Here is a 23,687-nt window from a genome sequence, read left to right on the forward strand (position 1 = left end):
TTTTACAAAATTTAAAAAATAATTTATAATTTATTTCCATTAGCTACTTAGAATAATAATAATAATAAGTCATTGAATTTAAAGTGTGTTTAAGAGTAAAGTTGCTTTTATTTTAAGATATTTTTAAAAGAATTTTTTAAAAAAATTAATTTTTTAATTATTTATATTAACATATTAAAATTATAGAAAAATATTATTTTTAATGTATTATAAAGAAAAAAACTTTCGAAAAGAGACTGCAAAACATATTCTTAGCCGGCCACCGAGTCACGCCACCTCCCTAGGTAGCCAAAAACAAATTCTAGGGTTTCTGTAGAAAGTGTCCAACTCCAAAGATGGATCTGGAAGTGTTTGGCCGCCACGCTCTGCTTTTCGACGACGATACGATGGCGTCTTTCGTCAACTCCACCGATGCACTTGTCGAATGGAACTCTCTCTCCATCGATCGTTACGACGTCCGACATCTCCTTTCCTCTCCCCCGCCGCCTCGCTCTCGCCACCGTCACAAACATCACGACTCTCTCGAATCTGAGCTCGATCACGATCGATACCTCGATTTAACCTATCCCTCCCTACCACAAGGTATTCTTTCTTTAATTTATTATTTATCTTGTATTGTTTAACTCTAATACATGTATTTTTTGTTTGCTCCAAAATTTAAATTAAGTATTTAGGGTAAGGTTTGGAAATTTGTGGTAGATGATGAGCTTGAGCTTAGAAGAATTTAAATTATTGTTTTGCTAGTTTGGATTTGTGTGTGTGTGTGAAATTGGATCTTTTTGAAATTATAGAATTATAAATTAAAAAAAAATATGTGACTATATAAATATATATATCACATTCTGCATGCTAGAAGCTTGTATCTTTGTTAATAGATGGGAGTGATTTGCTTCTCTCTCAGTTGAAGAACATTGTAGTTTGTTTTTGGTATCCAAAAATTAAAGAAACAATTCCTCCACTTGATTTGAATTTTAGTGTGAAAAAGGGTTAATTAAGTGGATGCTATGTATAGGCACCTCTCCTTTAATAAACGATGTCTAGTTATTAGCTCTATATGTGCTGGCTACAGAACTTCTCCGTTTATAATGTTCGTTGTTCGTTCGAAGACACGTTACTGGTTTCAATTAAATATGAATTTCCTTTTAACATTGTGTTCAGATAAAAATTGGGAATTTAGGTAATAGCTTGTCATTTGCATGAGTAGTGTATGCTTTCAATTACCTTTCCCAAGTTTGCAGGATCAAAATGATTTTGCTAAAGATGTAACTTTCAGAGAGACAAGTAAGACATTTCTTGCCTTTTCTTTTAAGTGTACTGTTTTCAGTGCTGATACCCTTTCGATGTCATATATGTAGTTTTGATTTCATTTTTAGTAAGATGACCTTGTGTTCATTTGATTTTGATCTCCTTTTCTCTTATTTTTAGACTTAGATACAGAGGCAGTTCAGGAGATTGCTGGTGTCTATAATGCGGTTTCTTTTACATATGGAAACCAACACACTGACCAAAAGAATGCGGATGCCGAATCTAGTTTTTGCCCCTCTTTCCCAGTGCCTGAACACTTGGTTCGAAACTTGGTGAGTAGACTTTTTTTTTTCAATGTTGACATTGTATATTTTTTTATTGTTAAATCATGATAATGTTGTTTGTTTGATGCCTGTCCATTGTGGTCAAATATAGTTGTCTAAGGTGCATGTGTTTTTCTAAGGCTTATCATGTCTAAGTTTCAGATGCTTGGAGCAGAGATCGGCGTCCTTCAAGGTTGCCATTCACGGGCACCTTGTCTTCTTTTGATGTCTTGACAAGGGGCCATGCAGGTGGGATTAGGATGGGAAAAAAAATGTTACTTTGACAGGAATCTTAATCTCTAGAGAGCAATCAGATGATAGCTGTCTTCACTGAGCGCTGTGTTTTTATATTTATAGTTATCCTAATACATCAAGAATCAGGAGTTTTTCTTGGGAGTATTCAGCTAGATGTCTATTTTACTGGTATTGTGCTATGCTTAAATTTCCCACCATTGAGGAGGATTTATTTTTTGTCCATTTTTCAGCCTCCAACAGAGAAGGTGCATCAGATCATTGCAAGAACTGCCATTTTTGTTAGCAAACATGGTGGGCAATCAGAAATTGTTTTGAGGGTCAAACAGGGAGACAACCCAACTTTTGGGTTCTTGATGCCTGATCATTATCTACATCCGTACTTTAGGTTTCTTGTTGATCATGAAGAACTTTTGAAGTCTGTCACTGATAGAAAAGCTATAGAAGAAGAAAACAGAGTGGAGAATGTGCTTGACCAAGCAGGTGGTCCAGCTGGAGCATTGTCATTGCTAGGTTCTGCTTATGGTTCTGGAGAGAATGAAGAAAGTGCAACTGTGGATGCCCCAGCTGTTTTAGAAAAGGACCCCAAGGAAGCTGTTAATGCTGATTCTGTGATCATCTCTCCTGGATCAGAAGAAGGCGGTTCTTCCCTAAATTTAGCTGGTAAAGGCAAGGGAAGTTCCAAGCATCCAGTTACTCCTTCAAAAGAAAAAGCTCATTTGGTACGAAGAAATCGTTCCATCTGTGTAGCTCAGGCTGGAACCACAACTAGGTTGAGGAAAGAAGGTGATACCTTGGAAATGGTTTCCTCTACTGTGGATAAGTTGCAGGTTTCTGATTCATCAAGCCTGTCCAAGTTGGAAACATCTATTTTGGAGCCTCCATCTGATTTGAAGAGGGTGGTTGAGAAGATAGTTGAGTTCATTTTGAGGAACGGGAAAGAATTTGAGGCTGTTCTTGTCCAGCAGGATACTAAGCATGGAAGGTTCCCATTTCTTCTGCCATCTAACCAATATCATCCCTTCTATCTAAATGCTCTACATAAAGCTCAGGAGGTGCGTTCTCCCAAAAGCTTTTTATGATGTGCTTTTTGCATTGGATGCCTTGTTTGTAAGGGGGGTTAATGGATTGCACATGGTTTGAGTTATGATATGCAGTTGTTGTGCTTTTTGCATTGGATGCCTTGTTTGTAAGGGGGGTTAATGGATTGCACATGGTTTGAGTTATGATATGCAGTTGTGCTATCCTCTATTTATCAATATGCTGTCAGAGTATGAATTTATGGAGGATTATTTGCTTGTTAGGAGAGTTTGAAGTATTTTTGTTTAAACTGATTATGGCAGTGTCATCATGTATTGACTGAACATGACATATTTTTCAACTTCTCTGTTACTGCTATTTCTTTAACTGCTTTTATTGGTCTTATGATTTGATTTTATAATGCCATGATGAATTTTTTTTTATCTGTTCTGGCTTGCTGATTTCTCCTATGTTTCTTTGTTTGTAGTCAAGGTCATTTGGCACTGGCTTCATTTCTGAGAAGCTTGATTCCTTGGCGCATGGGATGGGCAGGAAAGCAGCACTTGAAAAAAGCGATACCTTCTCATCATCTGATATACCATATGATTGCAATAGGAAAGAGAAGTTTAAAATGGTCATTGGAAAGTCAAAGAAGGATGGACAGGACCCACCTTCAAAAGCCACCCCACCTCAAGTAGGTGTCAGTGTGGATGCAGCTGCAGCTATTCTTCAGGCTGCCACTAAAGGTGTCAAGAATCCCCGTTTAGAAATACTATCAAAGACATCAATAAATGGCATCATTCAAGGTCCTAACACTGAAAGTGGGACACCCAGTGGCCCTAGCAGCTTGCTTTCCCACCCTCAAAGTTCCAGCAAAAGGCTTGATCATGGTGAACCTGGGGCGTCTATTCCTGTGGTGAGGGCTATTGCGCAGACAGCTGCTATTGCAGCAGCAAGTGAGGCTGATTCTTCTGAAGCCAGCTTGACAAGAGAGCAGAAGTTGAAGGCTGAGAGACTGAAACGGGCAAAGATGTTTGCAAGTATGATAAAAAATGGAGGAGCTGCACCATTAAGGATTGAATCATCGCGTGGGTTATCTGCAGAACCACCTGAATCTGGGCTCTCTGCTTCAGGCACTCAAACTGTGAACCTCACAGGCTTTGAAAGGGAAGGCAGCTTATGTCAGTTAGATGTTAATACTTCTGATAAAGATGAGAAGAAAGAATCAGCTGGTGGCCATAATGAGCGACGATCAAAGAGAAGGTACCGCTCAAGATCTAAAAGAGAAGAAGAAGGGGAAGAAGGGGAATTGGAAGAAATCCAGGATCACAAACTCGTCAGGAAGAAACAATCTCGTTATAGCTCACATCAGAGTAGCAATAGACGCAAACAAAAAAGAGAAAATACTTTGTCCAAGGACGAAGATTATCAGCATGGGCATAACCACAATCATACTTCAGATGATGAGCATGATCGTGCTCAAGGTATCTATACTGATGGCGAGCATAAACAGAAGCATTATAGCTCCTCTGATTATGAGAGTGGCCGCCATCAACATGGGTGTAAGCATAGTTCTCTTGAATCTCATCTTAGGCACTCTCAACACAGGCATAAGCATGATTATTCCTCTGATGATGAGCATAGGCATTCTCGGCATGGGTATGAACATGATACTTCTTCTGATAACAAGCGCAAGCACTCTCGTCACAAGCGCAAGCACAGCAGTTTCTTAGATGATGAACATAAGCACTCTCAACATAGAAGCAAGGGCGGCAACTCTTCTAACGAACATTTTCAATATGAGCATAAGCATTGTAGCTCATCAGATGATGAGGATCTGCATCACAGAAAATCCGTTAAGCATGTGAAGAAATCTCTCTTGGAAAGAGAAGCTGACTTGGAAGAAGGGGAGATCCTTACAAAATCAGATCAATCAAAAGCAAGTGGGGGTGGAGATGGTGTTAGTAGGGAAGCTTCTGTGGATTTGTCAAAATCGTACAACGATGCAAGGTCCTCTTCTCGGCCACCTGAAACTACTGAGGTTTCTGATGACCTTAGGGCCAAAATACGGGCCATGTTGATGGCGACCTTGTAAGTGGCCGCAACATGTATCTGCAGGTTTTGTTTTGTTTTTGAAAACGTAGAGTATTTTGTGTTGTATTTGATTTTCAATTTTTGTGGGTCGTGGACCTAACTAGGATTATATCTTTGTACCTGGTTTTATTAAGATAGCGTTGTATATCTCTACATGTGCTTCTCGTGCAATTTGAATTTCATTTGCATTGATGTAGCTACGTGCAATTCCTCGGTGGTTGCTTTTCCAAGCTCTTTCTGTGACCTTTATTATTTACAGGTCTTCAGTAGTCAATTTAAAGAGCTATGAATAGGTATCCTTAGTATAATAACAATCTTTTAAAATGAGAGAATAAAGAAACAAAATCCCCAACCTAGGATTATGTTGCTTTCTTGTTATATTAGGTAGGCAAATACTTCTTATACTCCAAGTCTAAGAAGCCTATTAATGCCTAGTTAAAGATAGTTGTGGTCTTAATAGAAGGTCATATTATGGCTTTAAAATGTTTTTATACTCGTATATATTTTCAAGGCCTTAGGGTAATGCTAAGTGAAGAGTGAACAATGTCCTTTCATGGTAAAAAACATATATAATGCCTTTTGATATAATTATAGGCTACAACCTAATTTCATGAATTTAGTGATGTATATTCAACCTTGATCCTTTAATTGACTTGTTTTGGAGAAAGATTGATAAAAACTCAATTACGCAACTTCTCTTTTAAATGCTATAGGGAAAGCTTTATATTCATGGTAAGAAAAAATGACCAATCCATAAAATTCCTTGTTGTAATAAAGACTTTTCGAAGTTACATATCTCTTTTCTAATAACAGAAAATAAAAGCTATAAAGGAGGAGTATGTTTTAATATGTATGAGCATACTGGCTTGTAGAGATCTTTACCTTGGTTTAGTGACCAATTCTATTTAGAGAAATAATTATTGCTCATGCAAGCCTTACAACCTATATTACATGGTAAGGTAGTTGGAATTAGTTCAATACACTTTATTTATAATGTTTTATGTCATGAATAAACCAAACCTAGCTAGGGTCATTTTTTACATCCTCAAGCAAGTGATGGTTATGACTTTAACAAATGAACACCACCTGAATTATTGTAGGTGAAAAACTTCACCTTGGCAATTGGGTACAAGTAAAGTTTCTTTTTATTATATTAAAAATTTAGCAACTAGTAAAGATGTCAAGAATACCATTAAGAAAGAATATGTTATTTTCATAAGTGAGTGTTTTGTTTTTTCATTTTATCATATTAAGGAGTTATAATGTTTATGAAAAATAGCGCATCAAGATAAAGCATTACCAATATTGATTGATAGATATAACAAAAGATTAATTAAGGTACAAAGAGTTCTTGGATTGTCTAATTCAAAAAGATATATGAAATTAGACTGTTATTCCTTTATAACAATGACTTCACTCTTTTGGTAAGGAATAATCCAGTATGACATCAAGATGTGTTTTGATGTTTAGACATTAGATTGCTTACATATACGAACATTTTGAATTGCCTGTGTATTTATTTTTCAATATGACATGTTTTATGGATGAATATATATTGCGAATGAATCCAATGTGTTTTCAAGTTTTTTTTTTGTGTGCATATAGGCATAATTCTTTAAAGTTTTCATCTTGCTCATGTTTAATATTTTTAGACATTTATTTATTAAGTAATAAGCTAAAGGGTGTGGGTGATTTACTATTCATCCACGTCTAATGCGAATTACAACAGTTATCCATAGTGTATTCCTCTTTTTGTTTTTTTACTTATTCAATTTTTTTCCAACTTTCTCATTTTTTTTATTTTTTCCAAAATTACTTTCTTTTTTTCCAACTTTTCCTCTTTTTTTTTTGTTTTTTTAAATTAACTTTCTCGATTTTACTTTTTTAATATTGAGCTCGTTGAAAATTTTGCTATGTAATTTTTTTAAAATATTATGGATTACTACGGTGTTTTCCCATAAAGTTTCTTTAATTTTTTTAATTATTTTTGTTGATTTTATTTTTTTAATATTGAGTTGATTGAGAATTTAGTTTAGCAATTTTTTTAAAACATTATTGATTGCTATAGTGTTTCTCCACATGTTTTTTTTTGTTTTTATTTTTTGATGATTTTCTTCAAAATTATCTTTTTTTATTTTATTTTTTTAATATTGAGTCGGTTAAAAATTACAATTACAATATGTGAGAAAAACACTGTAACTTTCCTCGTAAATTAATATGAATTGCCATAATGTTTTTTCCCACTTGGTTTTTTTCTAGTTTCTCTTGTGCTTTCTTTTTTTATAATATTTTTTTTAAATTGTCTTTGTCAATTTTATTTTTTTAATATTAATTTGGTTATAATTTAACTTTGTAATAAAGCTTAATCATGTGGGGAAAGCATTGTAGCTTTCCTCACAAAACATTGTAGATTGTTAAAGTATCTCTCAACATAGTTTTTTTTCTTATGATTTTTTTTAAATTTTCTTTGTCAATTTTATTTTTTAATATTAAGCTAGTTGAGAATTATAATTACAAGTCATTAAAAATAAGGCTAAATCATGTGGGGAACACTGTAACTTTCATTACAAAACACTATGAATTGCTACAATGTTTCCAAAATGATTTTTTTTCCCTACTTTTTTTTGTTATTTTTTTTTAAAATTATCTCTGTCAATTTTATTTTTTTAATATTGAGCTTATTGATAATTTAACTTTGTAATTTTTTTCCTTTAAAACACTATGAATTGTTGTAGTGTTTTCTCATATGATTTTTTCCAAAATTATCTTTGTCGAGTTTTTTTTTAATATTGAGTTGGTTAAGCATTATAATTACAATAAAGCTAAATCATATGGGAAAAGTTTTGTAGTTTTTCTCATAAAACACTATGAATTGTTATAGTAATTGTCTAAATTATTTTTTTATAATTTTTATAAAATTATCGTTGTTGATTTTATTGGAGAAAGTATTATAGTTTTCCTCTCGAAACATTGTCAATTGTTACAACGTTTTTTCTCATGGGTTTTTTTCTTCCAAAATTATCTTTATTGGGTTTTTTTTTTAATATTAAGTTAGTATAGAATTTAGCTTTGTAATTTTTTTTCTTTTTATTAACAGAAAAACTAAATCATGTGGTAAAAGGACTGTATCTATCCTCACAAAACACTATGAATTGCTACAAATCATTTAGTTTAGTCTCTAAGTTTTTTTATCACCATCACAACTTTTTTTCCTATCATGAAATGTTAGTTTCATCATACCTTTAGTTTTTATTACTTATCTAGCATTTTCTCACAATTATAACACTATCAAGTATATTTGTTTTATAAGCCCGCGGAAGTGCGCAGGCATGCCATCTCGTGTTATTTATAACTTTTTTATAAAACCCATTAAAAGTTCGACCCATATTAAAAGGTTTTTAAAAGGCCAGCATTCCAGTATTTTTTTTATACATAAATTCCTCATTTAGTTCTCAATCATGTTTTTTTAATTTCTAAGTAAAATTTTCAATTGTGAAAATGTGATTCACCTATAATGGATAAATTAAATGAATTAAGAGAAATCATTACTTTGAAAGTTGATTAGGAGTAAAACCTTCATCTTGTAATTTAATTTTTCAAAATTAAAGTTTTTTTTTTAAATGCATCAAACCTTTTTTCATTAGTCATCCATCAACGATTCCTAATGTACATGAACCATTAAAGGTCATTACTTATAGATGTTGATTGAAGATGACAATATAGTTCATTCATATATGATGTAAATATATTGGCTTTGAATAACTTGTCCTTTTAATATGGTTATACATACATAAGTCATAGTACCGGTGTGAATAAACATTGATTAGGTGGAACCAACTAAAATTAAAATGAAAGTTAAAAAACACATCGCATGACAAATGAATTCTAAAAAAATCATTGTCAAAATTTAGTCCACAAGGAACCCTCATGTCACTAAATTCTATTTCAAGTATATAAATCCATTGTGGTCATTACTTGGATATAATTGGGGCATATAATCTTTATTATTCATCAAATATTGTGACTAAATCGTGGGTACAATAAGATGGATGAACCGATCCATAAACCTTTGCTATAATTTAGGCTAGGTTCAATAAGCCCAACATAAACCCATTTGTTATTCATTAATATGGCTTAATATACTGTTGGTTTTAAGTCATGATTAATAATCACCAACTATTAACATCTCAATTCACCAATTAGTATAAAAAGATAATAATGAGAAATGACATAGATGAATCTTAGAATGATTAGACTTTAACCAACTACCTAGTGTTTAACTCATTGTAGTAGACTCATTATTACCTAGGTAAACCACTAACAAATTAGGTATAACAAGCTTATTAGGAATAAAAGATAAATAACAATGCAACTTATCTGAGGTATGATTTTTTAAGGTGATAATATTTTTTTTTTAGCATAACAAGTCCTTTACCTTAGAACTCTACAAACTAGTTAGAGTTTTCTAATAATCGTAATAGTAGGTGGTAACTCCTTTTTAAAATAAGACCTTTCTCCCTCCCCTTTCAATACAAAAAAAAAAATCCTTTTCTTTAACAAGAAACAGGACGAGTCAATGTGACAAACATCATCTTTAGTGTTTCTTTATAAAAAATGAGAAACAAATTCTTCTTTGATGAGATATCTTTTATTTACAATAGCAAAACAAAAATCATAAAAAATCAAGTTAGAAGGCCAACAGAAAGGCATACTCTTAAAGCTTCTTGTAAGAACATTTTGATCTTTAACATGTGTAACTATATTTTTTTTTAACCTACCTTGTATTATTAATTTGTTCTCCTTGTCTAGGTTCCCAGACTATGAATGGTTCTCTACCACTAACATCATTTAGTTATGTTAAACCATAACACATGTCAATCGTTGAATAAGCTCTCATTACTCGATTAAAGATTAGGACTATGATAAGTAAGTTAATCATAACAAACTACATGCTGACTTATTTTTCAAACCTCATTATTACCTTATTTTCTTATGCTTTCTAGGTACCAGTTCCTGAAACTACTCTTAAACCAATGATCATTATTATGAAGATGATTTTATAGGCATTATATTCTTCTTCCAACTAAATACCAAACATTATACCACCAATTATTATTATTATTGTTGTTATTTATAAGAATATTACCTAACCACTAATTATTAATGTCTTTTTTTCTAAAAATGCTCATGTTTTATCTTTTATAAGTGCCCAAACTAGATCTCTTTCTTACCATTAAATTAATCTTCTAAACATATATATACTTCACTTGTGTTTTTAAAGAAAAACCTTTACAAATTCATGCTTTAGCCATTGACTATTCTAAAGTCTATATGGACATGATCATTAAAAGAGAGTCTTTTACATTGTTATATGTTAGTTATGTTAGAAAAACTACTATAGAGAGATTAAATATATTGATTAAAGTTTTGTTGAAAAGGAAAAGGACTGGAGAGGCAAGCATTAATGCTAGTACAACTATTAAAGGCACAATTATAAATGAAATGAGGATGCAAAATATTGTTTATGAATATTGATTAATACCACCATCTTCTTTGCAATAACCTTAAAAAGAAGAATATTTTAGCTCTCTAATGGGTGTAGAGGATGAAGAGACTAAAACCTCTTTTCCTTTTATATCTTTAAAGGATAAAAAAAACCTTCATTCTTAATTGACAAACTATGGTTACCATATCATCAATCTTAAAGATAAGCCTCTTATATTAGTATGTTCTTGATAACATTTTAAGAGTGATTCTAACAAAAAAAATTCTTTTCATAGTACTTTTAATTACTTAATAACCTTTATATCTTCTAAAATCATATAAGAAATGTCTAATCTATAAACATATCCTAAAGATGATTAATAAAAATAATCTATGTTAAAGAATGTTAGAGAGATCTTTGGATTGTTAAGGAGAGGGGTGAATAACCTTAATGATCAGGTCCTTGTAGAGCATACTAAGCAACTTTTATCCTAAGAGTTTGCTGCATTAACTAGGTAGTAGATATGAGAAGCCTTTTTTTCATCTTAAAAATGGCTTATTCCTTTCAAGATAGCAAAAACATCTTTATTAAAAGTGCAGATAGATTATGAAACAACCTAAAATATAATGCTTTTATATAGGTAATATGGGAGGATAAACATATTGTCGTTTAAAAGGCATATTTTGCTATAAAAAGCTCTCAATCAACGTAAAGTCTTATAAAGTTAAGATTGTTATATTTAGAGGAAGATTAGTCATTATTGAAAAGATTCACATTCTAAATAAATGTTTAATATTTAAGATAACGATTTAAGTTTTTAGAGTGATGAAACTTTAATGATAATAAATGCTTTTCAAATGATAAAAATATAAAAAAAATATTTAGTTAAATATACAATTGAAAAGAACATCATAGTAAAAATAACAAAAGATCCATATATCAACTATTATATATATATATATATATATTTATAAAATAAAATATAAATTTACTATTAAATATGTATATAATATTCATTAATACACACATATAATATAATTTAGAATTAAAATATAAAAAAGCTCCAACATTTGCTTTTAAGTGTGAGGCCAAACCAAGAATGATATTTTCATCTAAACTTAATGAATAATGATCCGAATGGATATGTTATTTTATAATTATCTTACTCGATAAATAATTAATAGAGTATAGATATCATCAAACTTAAATTAATTCTTATCTTAAACACGCGCATGCACAATCCGAATGGATATATTATTTCATAATATAAATATTGTCAGGCTTAACTTAATTTTCACCTAAGACACACATAGAGGATTTATGTTTTTAAAATAATATATGTAAATCCCAATATTGGCTAACACACATATGATATTGTCATTTAATATATTGGTATTATATCAATATTAGAATATGCATATATTATATTTTATTTTAAAAATATAAATGTTTTATGTATATATTATATGTTGAATAATAAATAGTATTTAGATAATAGATTTTTCAAATGCAAAACCTAATAAATAAAAAATAAATATTTAAATTCTTTACTCGTTCAATAATAAGTAAAGCATAAATATAATAGAAATCTAAACCGTGAATATCATTATCATTTCTAAACGAAGCCTTTCACTCTACATTTTCGTAATCAAATGATAATAGAGGAGGTATCATTTTGGGTGTTGGTAGTCAAACGCGGTTTTAAATGTCGTTCATAAAAATTATAATATGAGCAAATGTAAAAGTCCTATTGATTTAATGTATTATTTTACATCATCAACTAAATTTACCTAATAATTTTTAATTTGAATTTATTAATCATAGACATCGACAGGGAAGAGAATTGGTCCATTTCAATCTGGTCATTTTTTACTAATTTAATTGTCTGTTTGGGTCAATATTTTAACCGGTTTTTTTAAAAATAAATTGATTTTTTTATTTTAAATTAAATTTTGTTGTGTTGTTGGATTGTTTTGAAGTGTTTGAAAAAATAAATTTTAAAAAATAAAAAAATATTATTTTAATATATTCAAAATATATATATTTTAAAAAGCATGTTATACCCTAAATCTGTTTTTTTCCTTTATATTTGGTTTTTTTAACAAACATTATTATTATATTTAGATTAATTTTAACTTTAACCGATTTATTTAAACGAAGAAGCAACGTTTTAAGTGGAGCCCACATAAATTGTCCATACCTAATATAAATTTACTATTAAATATGTATATAATATTCATTAATACACACATATAATATAATTTAGAATTAAAATATAAAAAAGCTCCAACATTTGCTTTTAAGTGTGAGGCCAAACCAAGAATGATATTTTCATCTAAACTCAATGAATAATAATCCGAATGGATATGTTATTTTATAATTATTTTATTTGATAAATAATTAATAGAGTATAGATATTGTCAAACTTGAATTAATTGTTATCTAAAACACGCACACACACAATCCGAATAGATATGTTATTTCATAATTACATTATTTGATGGGTAATTTATAGACTATAAATATTGTCAGGCTTGACTTAATTTTTACCTAAGACACACATAGAGAATTTATGTTTTTAAAATAATATATGTAAATCCCAATACTGGCTAACACACATATAATATTGTCATTTAATATATTGGTATTATATCAATATTAGAATACGTATATATTATATTTTATTTTAAAAATACAAATGTTTTATGTATATATTATATGTTGAATAATAAATAGTATTTAGATAATAAATTTTTCAAATGCAAAACCTAATAAATAAAAAATAAATATTTAAAATTTTTACTCGTTCAATAATAAGTAAAGCATAAATATAATAGAAATCTAAACCGTGAATATCATTATCATTTCTAAACTAAGCCTTTCACTCTACATTTTCGTAATCAAATGATAACAGAGGAGGTATCATTTTGGGTGTTGGTAGTCAAACGCGGTTTTAAATGTCGTTCATAAAAATTATAATATGAGCAAATGTAAAAGTCCTATTGATTTAATGTATTATTTTACATCATCAACTAAATTTACCTAATAATTTTTAATTTGAATTTATTAATCATAGACATCGACAGGGAAGAGAATTGGTCCATTTCAACCTTGTCATTTTTTACTAATCTAATTGTCTGTCTAGGTCAACATTTTAACCAGTTTTTTCAAAAATAAATTCATTTTTTTTTAAATTAAATTTTGTTGTGTTGTTGGATTGTTTTGAAGTATTTAAAAAAATAAATTTAAAAAAATAAAAAAAATATTATTTTAATATATTCAAAATATATATATTTTAAAAAGCATGTTATACCCTAAATCTGTTTTTTTCCTTTATATTTGGTTTTTTTAACAAACATTATTATTATATTTAGGTTAATTTTAACTTTAATCGATTTAAACGAAGAAGCAACGTTTCAAGTGGAGCCCACATAAATTGTCCATACCTGCAGCATGGGCTGAATGTCCTATCCACTTTCATCTCCTCTGAATTTTGATTGACCCGTAAATGAAAATAAAAAACACATTAGCAGATAGAAGCAACATGGGCTGTCATAGTCGCTGCCCCCACCAAATTAATCCCTCAAAATCGTTACTTAGTGAAAAAGAAAAGGATATTCCTACTTATCATAACACCACGATGTCAGACTCCATGATGCCTCCGCATGGCTCTGCCTACAAGTTTCCTTCTCCCCCACTGAACATAATAATAATAAAAATAAAATAGTTTAGTATGGAAAATATAAATAAAACATGAGAAAGACTTTTCATTAGTTAATTATACAACTCAGTTATAGAGTTTATTAAGAACTGTTTATTTTTATATTTTAAAAATATTTTTATTTTATTTATTTATTTTAAATTAATATATTTTTAGTGTCTTTAAATAATTTTAATATACTAATATTAAAAATAATTTTAAAAAAATAAAAAAATATTAACATAAATTTTAATATGAAAAATTATTTAAAAAATAACTCCAATCACAACACTAAATAAATTCAAAATTTAATTAATTATTTTTCATAATTTCATAAACTATATATTAATTAATCCTTATATTTTTAAATCCGTCTATGACTTAATCATTTATGATTATATTTTTTATTTTTTGAAAAATTAAAAGGTAAAAATGAAATAGATAAGATGGAAAAAAGGAAGGAGGGATTAATTAATTTATTATGATAAACTAAAGGATATTTATAATTAACTCTAGGATAACATTAGGAAATCCACAACTAGAACGTTGATATAGAGGGAATAACGTGGTTTACGCACAAGAACAGCAATGCCATGTTTATTTTTGTATTTTAAAATTCTTTTTCAAATATTTTTTATATTTTTAGATTATTGATGTTAAAAAAATTTCAAATTTTTTTATATTTTTAGATTATTGATGTTAAAAATGAATTAAAAAATATTATATTAATATATTTTTAAATAAAAAACTTTAAAAAACAAGTATTATTCTAATATTAAAAAAAAACATTAAATAAAGAAGAAAAATATGAAACCGGAGGAAAGGAACCGGAGGGTTAAAATATCTGGACACTCCTTTGTAAATCTCACCATCCTCCTTATATAAAAAACAAAGAGAAAGAAAGTCAACAAAGTTGGTTCCTAACATACAAAATTTCTTTCTTCTCTGAGCTACCATCCTCTTGCTCATCAGATCATCAAAAAGAAAAGAAAAGGAATAATAAACTGTAAGTTTTTGTTTTAAACGCAACCGTAATCATGCGATGTAGTTAACTCATAATCTCCTTTGGGTTTTGGTTAATTTTGTTGTGTAAATTTCAGAAAATGGGAACGATATTGAAACCAGTCGCAGCAGCGACGCTTTTCCTATGTTTTCTTCTGTTGCCTATGATTTCCTCTACGCTTTCGCCGCCGAATGATGGGTTGATTAGAATCGGACTGAAGAAGAGGAAATATGAACGGAACAACCGATTGGCTGCCAAGCTTGAGTCCAAGGAAGGAGACTCTATTAAAAAGTACCATCTTCTTAGGAATTTAGGAGGAGATGCAGAGGATACTGATATTGTTTCGCTAAAGAATTACATGGATGCTCAGTACTTTGGGGAGATTGGTATTGGGACTCCCCCACAAAAGTTCACTGTAATATTTGACACTGGGAGTTCTAATCTCTGGGTTCCTTCTTCCAAGTGCTATTTCTCTGTGAGTTCTTCGCTTTGCTTTCATTTTTTATTTTTATTTTTGCGTATTCTGTCTTCTTTTATGACAAAGGATTGGATTTCATCATCTTGTGTGTTGTTGCAGGTTGCTTGTTATTTCCACTCGAAGTACAAGTCAAGCCATTCGCGCACCTACAAGGAAAATGGTTTGTTTGTTTGTTTTTATCTTAGTTGTGGGATTTCTTACTTGATCATTTTGCGTTAAGTTTGTTTGAGTTTCTTGCGTGATAATGGAGTCTGGGGCGTTTACTACATGGTCATATAGCGTCTGTCTTCCCAATAAAAGACTTGCAAGTATGTCATATATCATCTGTAAACTCCTTCTGATGGGTCTTGAATGTTTTTCTAACATATCTTCACTTCGGAGATGTGGTTATGTGGGACATGTATGCCTTGTGCTTTTAAATGATTCTTGTCCTGCCATCAAGGTTGTTTTATATATGCTACTATGACGTGTAATTGTTTGTTTTGGGGTGGGTTTGGGAGGGGGGTGTATTGACTGTAAGGATGAATTCATTGTTGAGATGCTGCAGTAACAGTAACAGTACGGCATCATCGAATATTGATCACCAATTAACACTTGTTGCTAAGTGCTTGTTAGTATGAGTATGTGAACATATTCATCGTTTGGCGAAACTTAGCTACAGATGATAGGGAGAGTAACATGAACGTAATGCATGCACAGGAAAATCAGCAGAGATCCACTATGGAACTGGAGCTATTTCTGGCTTCTTTAGCCAAGACCATGTAAAAGTTGGTGATCTCGTGGTTAAGAATCAGGTAACGTGAAGGTGATGGTTACTTGAAAATTGAGTGCACTAATATGGTGGTTTCAGTTGATGGTATGCACTAACTAGCAAGGCTTGTTAATTTCAGGAATTTATTGAAGCTACCAGGGAGCCCAGCGTCACCTTTCTGGTGGCTAAGTTTGATGGCATTCTTGGACTTGGATTTCAAGAAATTTCGGTTGGAAAGGCTGTACCTGTGTGGTGTGTAATTTGCACATTGCTTTCGTTGGGTTGTGTCATAGATTGTTCATTTTTGTTGTATTGATCTTTCATGAATCGATAAGACAAAGATGCCCAGACTTCATTAATCAGTTCTCTAACTTTAGAATTTCTTCAGGTACAACATGGTTGACCAGGGTCTTGTTAAAGAGCCAGTTTTTTCTTTCTGGTTTAACCGCAATGCTGATGAAAAAGAAGGGGGTGAAATTGTTTTTGGTGGGGTAGATCCTGATCATTACAAGGGTGAGCACACATATGTCCCTGTGACACAGAAAGGATATTGGCAGGTTGGTGTTCCAATTGTCCAATCTACTGTTATACTATATGTCGGCATTTGGTTCAATTCAACATTGAAGATGCTTACTTTTCCTTTCCTTTTTATTTGGCAGTTTGACATGGGTGATGTCTTGATTGGTGGTCAAACTTCTGGTTAGCAAAGTTCTTTTAACTAGATTTGCAACTCTGTACTGGGGAGATGTGGAATGATTTATTCCATAATTTCATTGGTTGCCATCATGATTTTACCATATCTGTTTCAGGATTTTGTGCCAGTGGCTGTGCAGCAATTGCTGATTCTGGAACCTCTTTGTTAGCTGGTCCTACGGTGTGTATTAAACCTCATTTAGTTTGCATAATTTCTCCGTGTAGCCCGCCTTTTGCTTATGAACTGTCTAGTTTGACCAAATCTTCTTCTCACAGAAGATGATGGGAGTTCCAAGCTAGATCAATAACTAAGGATTCGTTGTATTGCCTTTGCTTCTAAATGAGGAATTAGATGTCATGCTTGTTTTTATGAATCTCTATTAAACATTGTTCCATATATAACAATGAACAATGTTTAATCTTATTCGCACTTGGTTCTCTTCTCTGCTCACCTAATTTTGTAACATAGCAATCTCTTTCTTTTTTTTCCTTTCTAGCATCAATGTGTATGATGTTCACTGCTTGAATTTGCTGGTCTGTGTCTAACTACTGTTATTTTGTATTTCATTTCCAGACTATTATTACTGAAGTGAACCATGCAATTGGAGCCACTGGAGTTGTCAGTCAAGAGTGCAAGGAAGTTGTTGCTCAATATGGAGACACCATAATTGAGATGCTTTTAGCAAAGGTACATTCTAAGCTGCTGAATATACCATTCTTGCCAGTGTGATGTGAAGTTCATTTTCTGATTGCTTTTCCCTGTTTGATTTTCGAATTATTATTGCTATCACATGTTAGGACCAACCACAAAAAATTTGCTCACAAATTGGTTTGTGCACATTTGATGGGACACGAGGTGTAAGGTTAGACATGAAATGCTTTTCATTATTGCACATGTCTAAAGATACATCTATTCTACTTCTGGCATAGCTAATATTGCTCCTTGCTCCTTGAATTACTTCCGAGTTGATCAGTGTGGGCATTGAGAGTGTAGTGAATGAACATGCTCAGAAGGCATCAGATGGTTTTCATGATGCAATGTGCTCTACTTGTGAGATGGCTGTTGTGTGGATGCAGAACCAACTTAAGCAGAATCAAACACAAGAGCGCATTCTTGACTATGTCAATGAGGTAAATCAACCATGGTTGTAATTAGCATATTCCCGTGAGTTAATGCTTACTCATGGTCTCATCTTGTTATTGCAGCTATGTGAACGACTGCCCAGTCCCATGGGAGAATCAGCTGTTGATTGTGATGGTTTGTCTTCCATGCCCAATGTTTCATTTACAATTGGTGGAAGGGTTTTTGACCTTAGCCCTGAGCAGGTATGGTGTAATCTTTATGGGTTTACGGGTTGTAGCTTTTAAGATATGCCTGATAGAACAAATGTGGTATCATGCCTGTGGGCTACCTGGAGAAATGAATTAGATATTGTCAGTGCTGTCTCTTGGGGCTTAATGTCATTAGTTCCAGTGACGAGCTTACTGTGGCTGACACTATTTTTCATATGTAACTTAGATTCCTAATGCAAATGAGCATTTGACTCACCAGCACGTTACAAGTTCTGATCTGTATTCTTGTTTGCTTGTCTGTTTCTGGTGATGCCACAGTATGTCCTCAAAGTTGGCGAGGGAGATGTAGCTCAATGCATTAGTGGATTCACAGCACTGGATGTACCACCACCTCGCGGTCCTCTCTGGTACTCCCTGCCTCTTTCTCAGATACTACATTCTTCCAAGTGACTAAATGGTTTCAATAATCACATTGGATGATTGTTGTAGTTTAAATGAGTGTTTTAACCTTATTGGGATCACTGGATTGTTAAGTTCCTAGTTCATACTAATATTTATTGCAATGCAGGATCTTGGGTGATGTCTTTATGGGTCGCTTCCACACAGTTTTCGATTATGGCAATATGAGAGTTGGATTTGCTGAAGCTTCTTAGTCAAATGGTTTGGCATTGGTTTGTTCTAGCGTTATCCACCTCTTATACCAGCATGTTTAAACCATACCATTTGTTTCATGGTTGTCTTCGAAGTGCTCGAAGTTTCCCATGAAACTCGCATGTGTATATCTGCTTGGTGTGTTGCAGACCACTGCTTACGTATTATATTTCAGTGGTCATTTTAAGTTTCAAGTAAACACTTAAATGTGCTGAAGTTCAATGTATTTGTGCTTGCGAAATAAAGATTATCCCTCTAGGCAACTGTAGTTGTTGATTGAATAGCCTTTCATTGGACATGAGAAGTTAATCTCGGTTAAAATTCTGTGATCTTGCTGTTTCTGGATTAGGTTCTTTATAGAAAATGTGAAGGCGAGTATTTCCTTATCTGGCTTATTTTGGGATTTATGCACTCCCGAGTGGACGCTTGTTTGTGTGAGGAGAGAATAGTCCATCCGCGTTTCACATCTTGGAAGTTGGGTTCTAGCATTCTTTGGCCTCATATTTCTTTACTAAATACGCCTCTTCCAAGAAAAAGGTCTGTTTTGACGTAAACGTAGGTCTGGTTATCGCCCTTGTATCAGGATAAATAGCTTAATAGGTTGAAAAATGATCTTGAATTCTGGAGTGGGAGAAGGATGGAGGATGAATGAGCCATGATTTCATACATGTAGGAATCCGTCATGCAGAGATTGATCTGACCACGAAGGCTTTTTTCGAATAATAGCAGGATTGTAGGGTGAAGATGGATAAAAATCTTCAACATGTGTGTATAGAAGTTGTGAAAATTTGAGGGTTGGATTGGGTTTTTCATGGCCTGCGGGTTTGAATGGAGGCTGTCTCTGTGCTTGGTTTTTCTTGTAAAAGAATTTTCTTGTCAAAATAGGAGACCCTTCAATAGCTGATAAATGGAGAAAAAATTAATATATAAAAAATAGTAGGAGAAAACATGGGTAATGTGTTCTTGTTTAATGGACTGGTGTGTAGTGTGAAGCCTTTAGCTTTAGCTTGCTTAGCTTCAATGTCTTATCTTGTGGCATGATATCAAATATTTTGTGATTAGTGTAGTTGTAGGTGCTTTATGGTATGTGTAGTAATTATGGAGAGTGACCTCACGTGGAGAAAATAAATACAATTGATGAAGAGGTTAGTGTTTATTATTGGTCAGTGATGCTTGTTGTATCATTGATGGAGATGTTTTTGCTTTGCATGAATAATTTATAGAGGGTGCATAGGCATGCACATGCACTAGCAAGTGGTGTGCAATGGCACTGTGACTTCTTAGAAACATAAAAATGTATTGAGGTGTTTATAGATATTATTTTGAACAACCCAAGGTGAGTAGGTGTAGATGTTACGCTGAAGTGTCTAGCAATTTATGGTTTGCCTGAATGGCCAGGATTTGTGCTTCATCCAAATGACTAGAATTTTTAATTTTTAGGTCAAGCTCAAACATCTATGGATAGGAATTTTATTTTTAATTTGGGATAATTACAAAAAAAAATCTCACAATGTTTGATCATGTTTTTACTTTCATATTATATTTTACATCGTAGGCTAAATAAAAACTTTAAAAAGGATTGAAAATAAAATTGTCCTCGTATATAATATATAAATATCAAAGAATTAACTCAATTCAATAGTTTAAACTGTCCAAGAATATGATTTATATTATTCTCTAACACAACCTTCTAAGTGAAAGTCCTTTGGATTTAAAATTTATATAGGTCTACTTTATTTTGTGTTTAATTTTTATCAAATAAATAAGAATGGTGAAATTCGAACTCATGACAGCTTAGTTATCAAGGCTTTGATACCATATCAAAAAATCAACTCAATCCAATAGCTTAAGTTATTAGGTGAGGTCCTTGGATATAATTTATTTTATTATTTGCAATAAAAAAAGACAAATCACACCCGTATTCAACACTCTTTTTAGTCTTGATATGTTTCTCCTAATTCATGATCTTTTTTAAATCCTAAAAACTGAACCATAAACTCTAGAAATTGCACATGAAAACTAATTTGACTTCATAGTATAAGCTTCAAGTCTACACTTTAATGTTTAATTAGAGAAATGGTATGATACTAAAGAAATTTCATTTTGAGATAGCACTTGGAAATGTCATCTCTAAATACAGTAGGAACTCATGATTAGAGATTATCATGGGTTGTTCAAATGAATCTTACTTGTTTATCCAATTTTACGGTTGATATTGACTTATAAAATTCTATGAAGCTTAACCTGACTAATGCTAAAAAAATATATGTAATATGCTGACTCAACTTGTGTTTAAGACAACTTTTGGGCTTTAAAAACATGGGTAGGCCAGGATATAACCTAGTCATCATGCCTCCATCTTGAGGTGAAAGCCTAGCCTAGACTAAGAGCGTGTTTAGTATTGTGGTAATTTTTATGGTTATGATTTGGAAAAAAAAAAAAAGCTTAGAAAAATCACTTTTAGTATGGTTGATTTGATAAAAATATGTGTTTGGTTAAAATTATGGTTGTTATTAAGCAAAAAAATATGTCCAAAATATTTGGTTAAAATAAAATTGGTAATGAAAAGACCTAAAAAGATATTTATCAATTTTTGGTTTCTCTCACAATGAGATGGAAGAAGAAAAGAAGGTCATTTTAGTAAGTTAAAAGGTAACAAATGATTAAAAATATTAAAGGACATAACATTGATTGAACCCTAACAAAAAAAGATAGTAAAAGATGTTTCCTAATAATTGAGGTTAAAACTCAGTTTATTGGCACGTCCTACATATAAAAACATAGCTTGATTTTATAACTAAACACTTAATGCTTGTGGTTCAACAAAACATAAAAGCTATCTAAAAAACAAACAAGGTTTGGGTCTCATGATCAGATCCTTTTGATCTATTTACCTTATATATTTAATTTTTTTCTTGTTCTTATTATTCAGCAATTGTCTTTTGCTTAGTGATAATTAGGTGGCAATTGGATGTTCCTCACGAAAAGTTAACTAATCATAAAGGAAAGGCAAAATCTTCTAATAAGTCAACCAAAAAAAGGAGATGGTTTTTGGGCTTGAGGCAAGCGAATTAGGCTTATTTTTATAACATGTAGTTTTGTGTTAATAAACATAATTTTTAATCCAACCACTTGATCAAGATAAAATATTTCTAGAAGATTCTAAAAGTCTTATTTCCTATGAAGTTAAGATTTTATAGCGATCAAATATCGGAAAGGCTTTATAATAAAACCTAAAAGTAAATGTTCATGAGTTGCAATATTTTCCTAGTTAATTTAGGATTATTTTTTTCAATCTTGTTATTTTTATATATTTTTAGGACATTTTACATAGTATAAATAGAGTTATTTAGCTTGTATTTAGGTTTCGAGTATTTTGATTTCAAAAATAATATTTTATGTGCAAGTTTTTCATACCCTTAGTTTTTCTTTGAACTCCTTAAAATTTATCAAAGATTACTTCCTTTTGGCACTTATCCTTATAATTCTAGTTTTTCATTCTATATAATCAACGAGTTGGGGTTTTCATCCAATAACTATTGTTTTTTTATTCAAATAATCACTAGGTCAGGTTTTTTTACTTGATATTAGCTTTCATGAGTTGTGTTCAATCATTGATTATAGGTTCTAAAATTCTTACCATTTAGGTTAACACCAGTTGATATCATATCTTAGCTCTAAAATTAAGTTTTATCATTTGATATTTAAATTTTTCATGTCTTTGTTCTTATTTGATTTTAAGAATTTATTTCTTTGCTCTTGTTTATAAATTCTTGGGTTGTAGTAATTATTAAAAAAGAAAACGTTTCTTTTAAATTATAACTACTACTAAAACCAATTAAAAAAATAAAATAAAGAAATAAAAAATATGGTTTCTATTGCAAATTGAAATTATAGAAATATTGATTTCAGGTCCTTAAAAAATTACAACTCATATCAGTTTGTCTCATCAGTGGGTATTCGTTTGTTTTATATTGATTTCAAGTTATTTGAGCTTATAGTAGTTTTTGGATTTTATTAAGTCATTCTTGAACTTTGTATTTGCTTTTATTTTTATTATCTTGCTTGTTTTATTTCTTGAAATTTGTTGGTTGGACATTGCAAACTAAGATTTTTAGTTGTTTTTGTTTTGTTTCATAAAGAATTTAATTTTTTTTATTTAGTTCCTTAAATAAATAAAGAGGTGAGCAAGAGAGGTAAAAGATAAAAATGTTAGACTATTATCATGAAAAGATAAATTTTGAGTGAAACACGAGTTTATTTACTAAAAAAATTAGAATTGTCGATATCTTTCAAAGGCATGTTATCTCCTAAAAAGAAGAAAGAGAACTCTTTTTTTCTTTGACAAACCATGCAACAATATTTTGAGAGGATGAATGTAATGTTTGGTAAGATAAAAGATTGAATAGATAGACAAGAGGTCATGATTACTGGTCTGCAAAAGAAGCCATCCTAGAGGGTTTATAATAATAAAAGTCTAAAAAGATGATCTACCACTCTTGTAGATGAGTTTGTTGATGATAACGAGGATTAAGATGTCAATGATTATGACCATACTTTATTCAAGGAGGGAGATTGAATGAGATAAAGGCAATCACAAGAAAGAGATTTTTCTTGGTCATTATTATTGGGAGTTTTATCGTAAATTGCAAAGCTTAATATAAGATTCTAAAAATATAGAGGACTACCATAAAGAGAT

The 23,687-nt window shown here is 31.2% G+C and overlaps 2 protein-coding genes across 6 annotated transcripts; both read left to right on the forward strand.

The window, feature by feature from the left end:
* Positions 1-229: 229 nt before the first annotated feature.
* LOC105141251 (SWAP (Suppressor-of-White-APricot)/surp domain-containing protein) lies at positions 230-5,141 on the forward strand. 4 transcript variants are annotated; one of them, XM_011048423.1, is made up of 4 exons: positions 230-582; positions 1,426-1,577; positions 2,054-2,875; positions 3,328-5,141. In XM_011048423.1, exons 1-4 carry the CDS (start codon positions 336-338, stop codon positions 4,933-4,935), a joined length of 2,829 nt encoding a protein of 942 aa, XP_011046725.1. In that variant the 5' UTR covers positions 230-335; the 3' UTR covers positions 4,936-5,141. The 4 variants fall into 4 exon arrangements, with proteins under 4 accessions (XP_011046725.1, XP_011046728.1, XP_011046726.1 ...); XM_011048426.1 differs by adding an exon at positions 1,731-1,817 and having other exon boundaries at positions 260-1,577; XM_011048424.1 differs by having other exon boundaries at positions 260-1,281.
* A 6,749-nt stretch (positions 5,142-11,890) lies between these two features.
* On the forward strand, positions 11,891-19,317 carry LOC105141253 (aspartic proteinase A1-like). Of its 2 annotated transcripts, none has more exons than XM_011048429.1 (14): positions 11,891-11,902; positions 15,220-15,597; positions 15,700-15,760; positions 16,300-16,394; positions 16,491-16,603; positions 16,740-16,908; positions 17,011-17,050; positions 17,161-17,225; positions 17,619-17,732; positions 17,843-17,907; positions 18,019-18,175; positions 18,251-18,370; positions 18,656-18,744; positions 18,906-19,317. In XM_011048429.1, the coding sequence occupies exons 2-14, from the start codon at positions 15,223-15,225 to the stop codon at positions 18,988-18,990; spliced, it is 1,548 nt and encodes a 515-aa protein (XP_011046731.1). In that variant the 5' UTR covers positions 11,891-11,902; positions 15,220-15,222; the 3' UTR covers positions 18,991-19,317. The 2 variants fall into 2 exon arrangements, with proteins under 2 accessions (XP_011046731.1, XP_011046729.1); XM_011048427.1 differs by lacking the exon at positions 11,891-11,902 and adding an exon at positions 14,974-15,125.
* The last annotated feature ends 4,370 nt before the right edge of the window (positions 19,318-23,687 follow it).

This window comes from Populus euphratica, unplaced genomic scaffold (assembly GCF_000495115.2).
Source record: "Populus euphratica unplaced genomic scaffold, PopEup_1.0 scaffold118.1, whole genome shotgun sequence".
NCBI lineage: Eukaryota > Viridiplantae > Streptophyta > Magnoliopsida > Malpighiales > Salicaceae > Populus > Populus euphratica.